The sequence below is a fragment of the Accipiter gentilis genome, chromosome Z (genome assembly GCF_929443795.1).
Source record: "Accipiter gentilis chromosome Z, bAccGen1.1, whole genome shotgun sequence".
NCBI lineage: Eukaryota > Metazoa > Chordata > Aves > Accipitriformes > Accipitridae > Astur > Astur gentilis.
In genome coordinates, this window is record NC_064919.1 from 42707065 (window position 1) to 42722288 (window position 15224).

General features: G+C 36.5%; 1 protein-coding gene across 1 annotated transcript in view; it reads left to right on the top strand.

Annotated features, from left to right (window-relative positions):
• Positions 1 to 15224, top strand: part of FANCC (FA complementation group C) — a 92984-nt gene that overhangs the window by 40520 nt on the left and 37240 nt on the right. The window contains exons 5-6 of the mRNA XM_049796255.1: positions 13414 to 13533; positions 14311 to 14375. Coding sequence (XP_049652212.1) covers positions 13414 to 13533; positions 14311 to 14375 — 185 coding nt within the window. The remainder of the gene's footprint in view (positions 1 to 13413; positions 13534 to 14310; positions 14376 to 15224) is intronic.

Consider the following 15224-nt stretch of genomic DNA (forward strand, 5'->3'; position numbering starts at 1 on the left):
TATGTTCCAGGGGGCATGTGTCCAAGAGAGAAATGGAAAATGTTAAGTCTCCTGGAGGCCAAAGTAGTTGAAAGCTACTTAATCACTTTCTGAGACTCACTTTTGTGGTTTTAGGGATCTTATGGCTTTTTTGGTATGTTTGGAAAAGAGGAGTTGTCATTCCTCCTCTAACCTGTGCAAATAATCATCAAGAACTTTGATCACTGCGAAGACCGTAGTGTATTCCTTCAGATGAAAGACATCTGATGGTGATTAAAGTATGTATCTTGTTTATACTTTTCCTATTAATTTTTTCTGTATTTTTCCCCTCATCATTCAGGGGTCTTTGTGGCACTTTTCCTCAGTCACTATATGTGGAAATTACCCTTGCTTCTAATCAAAGGTTTATATCAAAGAGGGTCTAAAGACGTTTCCTCAGGAAGTGGTCTGGAGTGGGTGGAGGTGAATGGGCTTTTACCCAGTCCTTGATTTTTTTTTCATTCAGCCTTGCTTTTGGTACATCCTTCTTTCCTCCTTTGCTAGGTGGTGGCACACTGGTTAGTGTAACACTTCGTATTTATAGCCAGTAGTCAATCTGTGCTTTTCGCAGGAGCATCTGTGCAGCCAACTCCTGGCAAAATTGCTGAAATGGTACAGACTGCCTCATAAATTTGGTAGCGAACAGTGCAATAACAGCTACATGTTAGGCTTCCAACAACAACGTTGTACCGCTTAATTTTGTGTGATAGAGCACCAAACCAACATCATGAGAATGCATGGAATATAAGTTTTGAACTTTTTTACTACTTATTGCAGACATCAGAATTTGAATTAAAATTTTCTGCTGAGAGAACTGCTACTTATTTTTATGTTGAGGGCTTATTTTATTGTTTTCAAAGTTACTGTTACTATGAAATATTAAACATTTTTAAAGAGAAAGGGAGAAATTATAATGCATTTAAATCATAGGGTCATCGGAAATGTTCAATGTGTGTAATCACTCAATGAAGTGACAGATGGAATCGTAATATTTTAGTGCTCTCTAGATACATGTCTAATCCACGTTTCACATAGTTCTTGTGCTTAAAAGGTCTAAAGCAATGACTTAGCTCATTATAAGGATGTGGGGTGAAAGGGTGGCATGTCAGGCTATATCTTTTTGGTAAGTAGGTTAAGGTGAATGTTTCAGTGGTAGATCTGTTTTCACTGTGGCACTGGCTATACTATAAGGCAAACTGTTTTCATAAACTTAAAAGAGAAGTATTTAAAGTATCCAATTTTTGAGCCATTTATGCACATTAAAAATAGCTTGCTATTCATGTTGAATGGTTTTCTTCTTGGACAATGTAAGGGGACTTGCCGCAACAGATGCAATAGATTATAAGAAGACTGCAAGTATAGTAATTACAGCATGGAGCAGACTTTGCTGGCAGATACAAGAACATAGCACTCTCTTTAATCATAGTGCTTCCCATAGTGTGGGTGGCCACAGGCTGTAGACATTTCAGTCAATCCCTTCTCCATGCAGCAGTGGTTGTAAAACAGAGCTGAAGTAAACAACATTCCACAGACTTTTAGGGGTTTTTAATTTTGAGAAAGTATAGCTTCCTTTTGCCCCTCCTTTTGGCTGCTTGCTTCTGTCAGCCATAACCATACAGGTCATGCTCCCTACCACATCAGTTCTGGTCGAAATAAATAGTATATAATGTAATACATGTAGTCTCTTTAAAAAGTTGTTTGTTTTTTGTTTGGTTGGTTTGTGGTTTTTTTGTTAATATATGTTACTTTAAAACCTGAACGGTTTGTTGTTTTTTGGCAATAAGAAGTAATCTCTGCACTTATATTAAGTGCTGTATAATGTTTAATCCTTTTTTAAAAGCCTTTCATTGTTGTTATTTTCATTGTCACGATTTTTTTTTGCTTGGCTGCTCAGTGTTGTTTTACCGTTTCTCTAAAATGTTTTACTGTCACTCTAGCTATTAGCATAACACTTTTCCTCCAATGAAAATGAAGAGGAATTAACTTTTTTTTTTTACCTGGCAGCCAGTTTACTGCTTTGGAAGCTGATTTCACCTCTTTAATGTTTGACATATACTCATCTGGAATCTGGAGTTTCATGAAGTAGATTTAAATGGCTAAACTTGGTGTCATGCAAATACTTACATAGCATTTACAGGCTTTTTTGGGGTATGTAAATCAGCTGCAGTTGAGGACAGATACTGTAATTCTATTATATGAATATATGGGCGTGAAAGTATACATTTTGATAGATGAGTTTTTACATGGTATTTAGGCATATGTGGAATTAAGTATGTAAATGAGCTTGAAAGAAACATCTTAATTTTCACTAGGTAACTGATAGTTGAAAAGTCAATTTTCCTTTGAATCAAAACAGAAAGCAAAAGACTGTTAAATGAAATATATGCACACTTTTAAGATCTGACATCATTAATTAGAGCCAAATGACTTAATGAACTCCTAATGTGATGTGGGACCTTTCAACTTTTAAATTACTGGTTAAAATTCAGTTTTGAGAACCAAGTCTGCCTGATTTGCAATGTGCCCCGAGGGAGTAATGAGTGGTAAAGGCACTTTTCTCAATCCTTTGTGCAATTTGTTTGTGTCCCAGGTACCAACCTGGAAAGGGAAACCAGCTCCTCAGAGCTGCTGGCCCTCTTTATTCCTGTCCCTGATGTGTGTATGTCCTGTGCATACACAAAATACATGGGCCAGGGATGGAGTGATTTTGGAACCACTGTTTAGCATTTTTGTTCAGCTGCACCAGCTGTTGAAGTGCATGTGACTATGCTGGGTACACACCTGGGGAACCCACTTCTCCCAGCAATACTTGCTTAAGATTTGATGTATCTGCCTCTTAAACTTGAAAATATACAGTTCTGGCTCTAGAAGGTGAAAACCCAAGATTCTTAGATATGGTTAGAGTGGGTTGCTTCTGGGTGAGGGAGGAGGTTGCAGTGAAAATTGGAATTGACCTATGAATCAAAGGTAAGTGTAAAAGTAAGTAGTTGATACAGTAATGGTATATATTAAAGAATTGTAATAGAATATGTTCTAAAACAATTTTATTCATAAAGGACAGGAAGGTGATTGAAGATGTTAAGAGATTCATACAAGAAAAGATTGGGGCTGGCTCTTTTTAATGTAGTGAGAGGACATTTAAGAATGAAGATGGGTTTTCATACCACAGCACACAATCAATTTCTGATGCTTATTGTCCTGAAGTTTTACTAAGTTCACTGATAGTATTTTGTTGTTGTTCTTTCAGTTTTTGCAAAGTCAACTGGAGGGTGTTCTTGGTCATTTCTAACCTATTGAAGTTTATACATCTAAATTGTTAGTTAGCCTTCTCACTAACCCGTTTGTGAATCAACTTTCTAATCTGATTTGGACCTTATCTAGTCATGTGTAGATAATTGCATTGCTAGGATGTAAGAGAATTTGCAATGTTTGCAAATTTGCAAGTATTACCATATTGTTCTGGTTAAAAATAGTATGATGATATGAATGGGCTGGGGGAAAACAGACCTCTCTTCTTCTTTTTCAAATAGATAATTCTTTAACAATGCCAAGATAACATGAATATAAATAATTTCTTGTCTTCTGGGCCAAAAGAAACAAAAGCTAAGTACCTCAGAGAACAAAATGAGAAACTAAGGATTGTGCTTTCCTGCAAGGCTGCTTGAGCTTTAACAGCAAGTGTCACAATTTGCTAGCCAGCTGACTTTTCTCAGAGCACTTTAGTAGTGCCAGGTGGGTCTAGTAAAGAATAATGATTTGTTACTGACAAGCAAAAAGAGGTCTCTATTTGAAGAAATTCTGCTGGCATTAGACATTTTTGCTCAGTGCAATATAATTAGTGACCAGCAGTTATTGCATCACCATTACAGGTGTGTTTTGTGCTTTTTCACTAAAAAGTTCAGTGAACAATTTTCTCCTCTTAAACTTTTAACGGCTTGTTACTTATGAAGTCCAAAGCCAAGTGATTAAAAGTAATTTCTCCTGAATGTCATCCTAGATTAGGTGACCTTTGGGTATTTGCAACATATACACCTATTGGAAATATAAAAATCTGTCATTAGGCACATATATTCATTGAAAAAGGCATAAGTTTGGGATTATAATTTTTTCTAAAAATTACTGAACTGACAGATTTAAACTAAAAGTGAAACAATTTTATAATGCATCCACTCTTTCTAAACTTAAATTTATTCATCCCTCTTTTCCACATAATTCTTTGTGGATTTCAGGAATTCTGTGGGAAGCTTGCATTTTGGCTTTTGAAAACTGTGGAGGGAAGAGGGAAATTAATTCTAAATCTCTGGCCAGTCAAACCAGAGAGCTTAAAAAAAAAAAAAAAAAAAAAAAAAGATTTACGGTTGACTCTGGTAAAGCTATTGAATTTCCTTTTGTAAGTTAGTGTAAATGTGTGTTTTATTTCAGCAGCAAAAGTCTCTCCTTTTTTAATACAGAGAGTAATAGGACTTTCTAGGTGGGTGTTTCTTAAAGAGAAAGGATAAAGAAAAGAGAAGGAGATTTGAAACTGCTTTTCCTGTCTGAGGCCAAAAGTAGAGTCACAGCTTGCCAGCCCCACAATTCTTTAGCTTCTTTCTTATGATTTCCAAGTGTTTTGTTAGTGATTTGCAGATGGAGCTTAGGCTTTGGAACTCTTCCATTAAAAAGTTGTGTGGTCTTAGCCACAGTAGTAGTGCAATATGTTTTTCCTATACTAGTTTCACAGAAGTTAACTGAGCTTGAATTGGTGAGGGAACAAGAATACAGCTTCCCTCTCCCGTCCCTTCCCTTAATTTTCTTTCCTGCATATTGTTTGGAAGTTAGGATCAGGTTCATTTTGAATTGTAAGTAAGTACGTAACATTTTTCTTCCATTTTAAGAAACAGAAGTAGAATATGAGCCTAGTCTTTTTAAGAAGCTGCATGTATCAGCAAGATTAACACAATTCATAGCATACATTAATTTCTAAAGAGAAAGCGTATGTGCCTGAATATGGTTTTAAGTTTTTTTTTCAGTTAAGTTTTTCTAGTAGGTTTTCATGGTCCTTTTGTGTATTTTTGCCATTATTGCTTTTTTTTAAAAGCAAATTGTATTTATGGTTGTTGAAGCAAAGTTAAGGAAATTGGCCTAATGTAAGAACACTTGAGCAGTTTAACTGCAAACACTGACTGAAGGTGAGCCTGCTTTCACGCTTCAAGGACAGAACAGGGTGAAGGGCCCTGTTGCATCAGGTACAGTGTGGAGAACTTCATACAACCTATGTTTTCCTGTCTGGGAATGTGTGAAAAGAAATGAAGTCTGTGCATCTGGCAACATTAATCTTGTGAAAGAATAATATTATTCCTGGATTTTTTTTTTTTTTTAACTCTAAAGTAATATTAACTCAGTCTTGTCACTTATCTGCAGATTTTTTGTAACTTGATCACATGCTTACATAGCAAGACCCTTGCCTCTGTAAGAGTGTTTAGCAGAATAATTTGTTTACGATCAACTAGTCTTTCATGGTTATCAATGGAAATTTAGATGTGGGCAGATGTCATATTGTCATTCCAAGTGAATAAGGAGAAAAATGAGAAGTTCCAATAAATCCTAAACATGTAGTTGTGGCCAACAATTTTATTTAGTGTGCTGGTGTAGAATTTAGCTAATGAAAACCATCCCATAAACGTATGTATCCATAAACTGTGCCGAAACAAAAAAACTTCCTGACAGTAAATGTCAGAAAGAAATGTGGGAAGAAAAACCCTCCGCACCCTATACTTAGGCACTTTGGCCCCGATCCAGTAAATTACTGAAGAATATTCTAAGCTTTCTTAAAGTTAAATTGAAACTGAAGTGATTTCTTTGTGCAAAACCTCTAAATGGTTATTAGAATAGACAATTTGGTGAAGTGGGAGGTTGTGTTGACTAGCTAATCACTGAAATATATGTGTATGCGTAATTTAAGATTTTGTCTGTTTGAAGTGTGTTTTAACCAATTTTAATTTTATAACAGAAATTGGAGATTTTGATTCAGGTTACTGGTGGCAATGTAGTTAAGGAAATTTTTTTTACTAGCTTATAAAATACATTCTTACATACTGGTAATAATTAAGTTGTTAACAAATATATGCTGTATCATTTCCCCTAATTTATACACTGAGATTTTTGTAAAATGTTGAGAAAACAAAATTTTTTAGAGTAAAATAGTACTTTGAAAGCTACATTATGTTTAAATCTGTATGATGTTTTACTACCTCCTTTTCTTTTACATTTTGGTTTTGGTTTGTGGAAAACTAATTTTCTGCCTTTTCCTGGAACTAAGGAGCAAGTGAGCAAGAGGTCTTGTAAGCAAAATTAAAAGTCAGACTTTGTTATGAATGGATAAGAGTGTGGAAATAATATGAATTGTGGTATGTCAGCATCCTACTCACAGAACTGGTTTCATAAACAGTTGGTGTTGAGACAGTCTCTGAATGAGCATGCTGCCATGTCATTTACAGACTTAGCCACTATGGTTCTCCAGAACTGAGCTGCTGAAAGCTAGCAAACAAATTAATTTACATTTAAACAAATAAGAGCAATGTGTCTACCTTGCTTCCTGAGAACTCTGTTTAAATAATTTAGGAAGCAATTTGGGATGTTAGAATCCTACCTATCTAAAGAAAGAAATAATACCTATTGTAGAACATTTTTAATTGTTTAATAATGATTGGAAATCATATTATCTAATTTATCATTAATGTTGTAATTGATTACACAGTTTTGAAGTATTTTTAAAGCCAGGTTGGAAATAGAATTTGATCTCTAGACCTGTGTTGAAAGCAATGAGTCACCTGACTGTACAGAGAACACCTAATAACAAAATTGATGTACAGACTCTTGAAATCATTGTCATACAAGAAACATAATTCCAAAATCTGATAAAATGCAAAGAGGAAATAGCACTTACTTCTAATGCTTCCTCTGAATAAGATTTAGTTTTTCTTATTATACCTGCTTTTTCTTAGGAGAGCTGAGGAAATCTGGTTCCTGTTGAAGCAGATGGAAAGGTCAGGAATAAACTTGTTAGTTGACCAGACTTCAGAAATTTACCTTTGGGTATTTGTGTTGTACTTATTCCAACAAATTCATATAGATCATAATTTTCAGCAAAATGCCATTAATGATATCTTCTCAAAAAATAATGGCACTCTGTGTTTTCAAGGAGAATATACTAAAGAGAAATATTCTTTAGGATAAATGATACACCCTTCTGTTCCATCCTGCTCTACCTGTCTTTTTGACAGACTCATCCAAGTTGGCAAAAAGAGCCCAGTAATGTCACTGGGAAGTCCTAATCAGTATCAGGTTTGAATGTCTCATCCCAGTGAAACCATCCATCTCCTCTCCCCAAAATATATTTCCCCTGTTGACTTCCACATCTGCTTCTGTGGACATTCTGAATCATAAATACTTTGGAGAGAGTGCATTGAGAAGTTTCCAGAAACAAATTGCTTTATCTGGGTCCCCTGGAATGTCTTTGAAACTGTCATAAATTCCAGGACAGTTGCTACACAAATACAGTTACTAGCATAAAGTGCTTTTTCTGTGTTGATGTCTAGTTTTGGAGGTAATTGTCCCTTTAATTCAGGCTTTTATATTTTTCCCCATCAACATGAGCAGGAAGATACTTGCTATTACAGAAAGAAGGGGAAAAAGGCTTCAGAGCTTTTGGATCTCTGCTTAGTAAAGGCAGTATCAGACTAACGCACCTTCTCCCCCTTTCTGTAGCTATGGACACTAGCTGAGCTGGTATCTGCCTGGTGTTGTGCTTCTTATCTCAGTAAAGGGGCAAATTCTGCTCCAGGAAAATTTTGAGGCTTTCATAAATGCACATGCTCCAAGAGAAGGTTGTCTCTGAGAAACAAACTTCATGGAGTAACTCAACAAATCGCTTGTAGCACATGGAAATCAGCCTTCATTACCTAAAGAGGAGTATCAAAAGAGCTGGCTTAGCTGAACTGAAAAGTGATAGGTAGGACTAAGCAACTGAAAAACATTTCCTCTTTAGATACAGGTGGATGATAACCAGGGAACATAATTACTTGTTTTGTCCATTTGTATTCTCAGAAGTCTTTAGTTTCAAGTCTATTCTCATTCTCTCCAATTTCCCTGCGTGAATTAATGAGGTAGAGCCTTATAGCCAATCTGTATTTCAGAGGAGTAATTGTTAAATCAGGCCTCCTCTGCTACAAAACATGGTAGGTATGAAGTGCTGTGTTTCTATAGATAAGGTAGATGATTTTATGTCTTCATGCAAATTCTTCTAGGATTATCTGCCTGTTAAAGATATTAGAAATCTGCGCAGCAGTAGATGTTAAATTAAGTTACCTAGAATATTACTCAGTATAAATTGCATCAATAAATAAAGCCACTGGCAAGGTTGTTCAAAGAAGTTGGCCATTGTGAGGGCTTTATGAAAATTCATTAATTCAGTTTCAGGCTGAAAGGGATTATGTAGCAGAACTTTAATCCAAGGCCATGGGGATGGATGTATTCTTTCAACTACAACCAAGGTGGTTTCCTTCCTGCTTCCTACTTAATCAATGTTAAAGGAAATCAAGAAAGAAATCATTTGTGATATCACAGTATGCCTGACTGCTCTTCATTTTCCAGAGTCACGACACCTTGTTATTTTTCCTTCTGAATGCAGCACTTCTGCCACAGACTTATCCATTTTTCTGGCTTGTAGAATATGGTGTTAGTGGATTAGACAGTGAGTGGTAATTGATTTAATGCCAGAAATAACTGACAATTATGTAGATCTCAAATTGTCTGCTTTGCTGGAGTAGGCTAGAATTTGTGACTGAGGTCATCAATACAGGAATGCATCTAGTATTGACTATTCTCCCACCATGTACCTGAATACCTTCTATTGGGTTTGAAATTATTACTTAAAAGTCACTAATGTCAAATTACTGATCTCTCTGACCCTCGGAATCCACATTGTGGCTGTATAAAATATTATGTTTGGAAAAGAAAAAAGTGCTTTGTGGGGGCTTCATAATGCAATAAAGAAACCAATTACTAGTTTTGTATAATTCTCTAGCATCCTATAGAAGCCTCTGTGAGAAAATATCCTGAACTACTCTAGATTTCTCTGTATTTTCTGAAAAGTTGATTTCAAAAGTGAAAGGAGAAACTTACATATAAGAAAACATTGTTTTACACTCGGTCTCGGAGCTGATTTGAACCAAGTTTTGCAGTATGATGAGAAATAACTATTGATACAGTCCCTTTAGATCTGAGAATTACTGGAATTTAAATACTGTGAACTTTGAAGCTTGAGGTAAAAACAGTTTTCACTGCCATTTAGTTAAAAATTAGCCATTCCTGGTTTACACTGTATTTTTGATAATCAAGTTAATGATGGATAAGATGAAAGAGGACAGACAAATATCATAAGAAAATAATTACCTGATGATCTTTTTGTTCTCAGTCAATTTTTCTCTTTAGAGACTGTCTCTTGGAATGTTTTTTTATCTTTCCATGTTGTAACTGGAAAACGGGATTTCTTGCAAGTACTGAGTTTGCCTTATCCAGCTTACCTGCTAAATGGCTGGAAAATTAATATTAAAAAAAAATTGTCTTTAGTTGGAGGTTATTAGGTATAAGCTTTATTTCTGGCCATTATATTACCCCTTCCACACCATTTGTGTACTTACACAGAAGCATAATGTTACAAGAGGATTATGCAATAGAATATCTGAAAGCATCTTGTTTTCAAGAAACAGCTTGCCTTACACGAATCATAGAATCACGGAATGGTTTGAGTTGGAAGGGACATTCAACTATCATCTAGTCCAACCCCCCTGCCATGGGCATTGACATCTTTTGCTAGATCAGGTTGCTCAAAGCCCCATCCAACCTGACCTTGAACACTTCCAAGGATGGGGCAGCCACAACTTCTCTGGGGAACCTGTTCCAGTGTCTCTGGCTTTCTGGGCTGCAAGCACATGTTGCTGGTTCATGTCCAATTTTTCATCCACCAGTATCCCCAAGTCCTTCTCCACAGGACTGCTCTCAATCCATTCATCCTCCAGTATCTATAGTGATACTGGGGATTGCCCTGACCCACATGCAGGACCTTGCACTTGGCCTTGTTGAACTTCATGAGGTTCACATGGGCCCATTCCTCAGGCCTGTCAAAGTCCTTCTGCATGGCATCCCTTCCCTCAAGTGAATCAACTGCACTACGTATCTTGGTGTCATCTGCAAACTTGCTGAGGCTGCGCTTAATCCCTCTGTCCCACTTATCCCATCCCATTGATGAAGATACTAAAAAGTATTTGTCCCAGTATGGACGCTTGAGGGACACCACTTGTTGCTGGTTTCCACCTGGACATTGAGCTATTGACTGTGACCCTTTGGACACAGCCACCTAGCCAGTTCCTTGTCCACCTAACGGTCCAGTAATCAAATGTAAAAGTGAATTGTCAATATTTATTTTTCTTTCAGACAGCTCTCTGCTAATGCAATATATAGTGGTAAAGAATTATCACTTAAAACCAGAATTATGGGCAGTAAATGAGCTACATTTTCTAGAGAGAAGGAGAACTTTCTGGATATGTTTTGGACCAAAGAAAGCATTTGAACCTTGAAAGATGAATGCTTTAAATTATTGTTACCAAATTTCTTATCTTTGTCCCAGGTAGTTATGTCTCAGGCTTTGCACTGGTGATAGCATCTGTAAAATGAAATACGTGACATAGAGCTGAATTCTAAATGTTTTTCACCTTTAATACATACCTGTCTTTTATACCTTTGTTTTATACATACCTAATAGCTCCTTTCATCTTGACTACAAGTATATCCTTACCGCTGTTTTCCTTGCCCCCTTCTGGCTGTTTAGAGGTTTTATGTGTTCCAAAAAAATAACTGAAGTGATCTGTAAAATCCTAGCACAGATGTAGTAAAGTGCTCAGAAGAGGAAAAACAAACAAAACTCCAACCAACCAACCAACTAAACAAAAAAAACCACAACAAAAACAGGGAAGTGTTGCAGGCTGTATGCAGGCTCTGATGATATGTAGTAATTTTGACTTGTCTTTTTCTCTATTGATTGGTTAACAATGACTGTTACACAAGGATAAGGAGAAAGTAATTTTGAAATTACTCTTCACATAGAGAGTGTTTGATTAGTTTTATCCTTAGGAAAATTCTGGTTACAGAGAGGGTCACTACATAATATATTTTGTGGTGTTACAGGTGAATATATGGGGTTTTAAGCTACTCCATCATTTAACTGTCATTAGCTGCCATGTCAACCTGTCAAATCCTTTTCAAAGCTTTTTATATTTGCTCTTCTCAGTGGTGAAGCTGTTTGCAAGTCTTTCACTGAGCAATCCAACAAACTTTGTACTTTTCAAGCCCCCTCCTTACCTCTAGCAAAACTGGCATCCCAGGTTTGTTGTTGCTAACTCCTCCTTTATTTTGTTTTCAACTTGCAGTCTGATCCCTTATCTCATTCTACTTGGCAGACTGTCCTATTTTGTAGGAAGTACTTGTCTGAAGCCTTGATAGTGATCTGAAAACAAATTTTAACTTTAGTAATAGTTGCAAAGGACAATAAAAATATATACGGTTTGATATTAATAAATGGATTAAGAGGTGTTTGGAGATTGTACAATTTAATAGATTTTAGCCTTTACTTTTGATATATTTAGATGCTTGTACATTTTGAAAATCTACCTTTTAATGTCTTTTTCATAAGAATGCAAAAGTTGCATGTAAATTACTTCTTTGAAACCCTGTGTGTTGCCACAGCATTTTCCTTCCTCCTTAGTTTTAGGGAAGTCACTGGATGACAGTAAAACACCAGTTTCTCCTGCTGAAGGCTATTTACGAAAAGAGGTTTACAATGAAAGAAAATATTTAGGCATTTAACATTAGTCTGCAAGGTAGTAAGATAATCCTAAACAAAAGTACAATAAATAGGGTTTCCCAAATGCCTGTTGCTTATTTTGATAGTAATGAATTTTCTTAGAGCTCTAGTGTGCTTCTGCTGATTGTATCTTCTCTCTCACATTAATCAAACATGGAATGCGTGGAATACATCTAACTCTAGGACTTCTGAAGCAGTTGCTTAGGAATGTTCAACAAAAGCATGCATTAATATTTGGTTTGGATTTCTGAAAGCAGAAAACGAGCTAACTGATTTTTATTTTTTTAGTCTTGTATCTTTCATCAGATCCCTCTTTTCAAAAGAATATGTAGAGTGAAACACCCTAAGGCCACGGAAGTCACAAAGCTTTTGTCTGAACTTTCCTTTTAATTACATAATTTAAAAAAGAAGGTCTTTTTCCATTTTTGCTAATTCTGAGCCTCTGTTACAAAGAGTTTTATACTGATTGCCATAAGAAGTGTAATTTAGTTTATACTTTAAGTGTCAATGATATATAAAGCCCCAAAATGAACCCCTGGAAAGGGAATGTAGCTGTTGCTACCTCAGCATGTCGCAATAGAGGACAGGAAGAAAAGAAAACTGTAAGAAATTCAGAGCAGATCATTTGATAAGCAGCATAAAACTTCCTCTGCTCAGTTATGAGAGCAGGATGCAAAAACCTGCTCAAGGTTTCACACAACAGTTTTCATAAATGAGTTCAGATGGGAAGGTGCTGGGGTATAAGATCTGTCCAAAAGACAGCAGAGTTGTAGTATCGCACTGAAGACTGAGAAAGCATGAAACCAGAGTAATGTGTTCAGAGTCCTCTGTACGTGCCTGCAGAACCAGTATATCAAATGTATCATCAAAGGATAGGTTTGATTTTTATATGACATATTTAAAAGGTTTTATTAAATCTGACTCAAAGCATTCCATAGTGAAATTGGTGAAGTAAATGTCAAACTAAAATTTTATCATTATCTTTTCAAGATAATGAGGAAATTAAGCAAATTAAATTATGAGGTCAGACCCTGAATCCTGTCAAAAATACTAGGGCCTTTTGAAGGAATGATACAGAAAAGTAAATGTTAACTTAGTGCTTTCTCTTCTTGATCATGGTACTGATCAAGACTACAGGTGAGTTTTTTGCAGTGTAGCAACATGACTACTGCTATCCAGATGATATCAGACTGAAGTGGCTCCCAGAGAACTGAAACCTACCTAAGATCTGTCTGGTTTTGACATGGATGGCCTCCATTGCTATTGCACAACTACTGAAATTGTGTGGTGTGTGAACCCACATTTGATTGTAGCAGCTGCAGCATTTTCCTTATGGATGATGGGAGCTGCCTGCTCTTCTGTGTTTATGGTGTAAAATGGCCACAACTGATCAAAAGATCTTACCCCAGATACAGTTCAGTAGCAGTCAGTTCTTTTCAAACAGCATGTTACAGCCTAATACTTTTTTTTATTGCCCTTCTGTTGATTTCTCACAGAGTTTGTTGTGCCATCTTCTTTCTTCTTCTAAGTGGGAAAGTAATGAAGCTGAAACCAGTACATTCATATCAACTCTTGGCTACACGTCAGCCGATTATTACTGTCACTTAGTTAAAAATGTAAGTATTTTGTGCAATTGGGAAATTGTTAATAATAAATCACCAGTTTATATGCACATACATGGAGCTTTCATTGTTATAAGGAACATGGACTGAACTTTGTTTATCTTTTCTTACCTCAGTCACTTTTACAGCCTTTTAAGGGAAAAAATGAAGTGGGAGATCTCTGGACAAAGAAGAAAATTTTTTATTAGATTACACTGTAATAGATGTTCATAAAAATAAAATTCCTGTTGCTGTTGTGTTATAACAAAAAAATGTCTGCCCTATCATTAATTTTTTTTCCCCTGTAAATTTTAAATTCTATATATTATTTTGCGTATTAGAATGTAACTTTTGGAATGTTTTATTTGACTGTGTGCATGGCATTTAAAATAGTAGATGAGGCCTAAATCTTGGGAAAAGTGTCTTTTACATTTAATATATAAAAATAATGGGAACAATATTTCATAATGTGTTGACTTAAATTAGAGAAAGCATATAAAAATTATTATTAGTGCTCTTCTGAAAGTTTTGCCTCAATTCTTGGGGAAGCAGAGTTAAAATAAATAGCTGCTTAGTTTTCAAATGTGGAAGGTGTACACTGTGTTCAAAAAATGTTTTGCAGCATAATTTATTCAGTGATCTGGAGAGCTTAAGTTTGGCACCAATAATTAAGAAATCAAACTGAGTGAACAAAGTTATTAACCTCTACAGTATGTCAGTCACACAGAGAACCATGCAACTAATGTGTGTAATTTATAATTTTATGTTATTTTATGTTATTTTATTTAACAGATGGTCTTTCCATTAGTAACAGAACTCAGAGGAAATCAGTTCAATGGACTTAACATTCAGGGGAGGTAGGTGTTATCTAAACATCATTTTGATATATTTTAGTTTGGATCATTGGAGTTCAGTGAGGACCTTTTTACAGCCTTGGGCAACTTAGGCTTCAGTTGGAAAGTTTTGGATATATACATAGGTAATTTCAGGTGCAGACAAGCTTGCTAAGTTGTGTTTCATGTAAGAGTTTATACTTAACCTGAGAGTCATAGAATGGTTTGGGTTGGAAGAGACCTTCAAAGGCCATCTAGTCCAACCCCACCACCATGGGCAGAGACACCTTCCACTAGACCAGGTTGCTCAAAGCCCCATCCAACCTGACCTTGAACACTTCCAGGGATGGGGCATCCACAACCCCTCCAGACAACCTGTTCCAGTGCCTCACCACCCTCATTGTAAAAAATTTCTTCCTTATGGCTAGTCTGAATCTACCCTCTTTCAGTTTAAAACCTTGTCCTGTCACTACAGGCCCTGGGAAAAGGTCTCCCTCTGTCTTTCTTGTAAGATCCCTTTATGTATTGAAAGACCGCAGTGAGGCCTCCCCAGAGCCTTCTCTTCTCCAGGCTGAACAACCCCAACTCTCTCCGCCTTTCATGGTAAGAGAGGTATTACAGCCCTGTGATCGTTTTGTGGCCCTCCCCTGGACCCACTCCAACAGGTCCATGTCCTTCCTGTGCTGAGGACCCCAGAGCTGGACGCAGTACTCCAGATGAGGTCTTAGGAGAGCGGAGTAGAGGGGCAGAACCACCTCCCTTGACCTGCTGGCCACGCTCCTTTTGATGCAGCCCAGGATACAGTTGGCTTTGTGGGCTGTGAGTGCACATTGCTGGCTCATGACCAATTTTTCATCCAGCAGTACCCCCAAG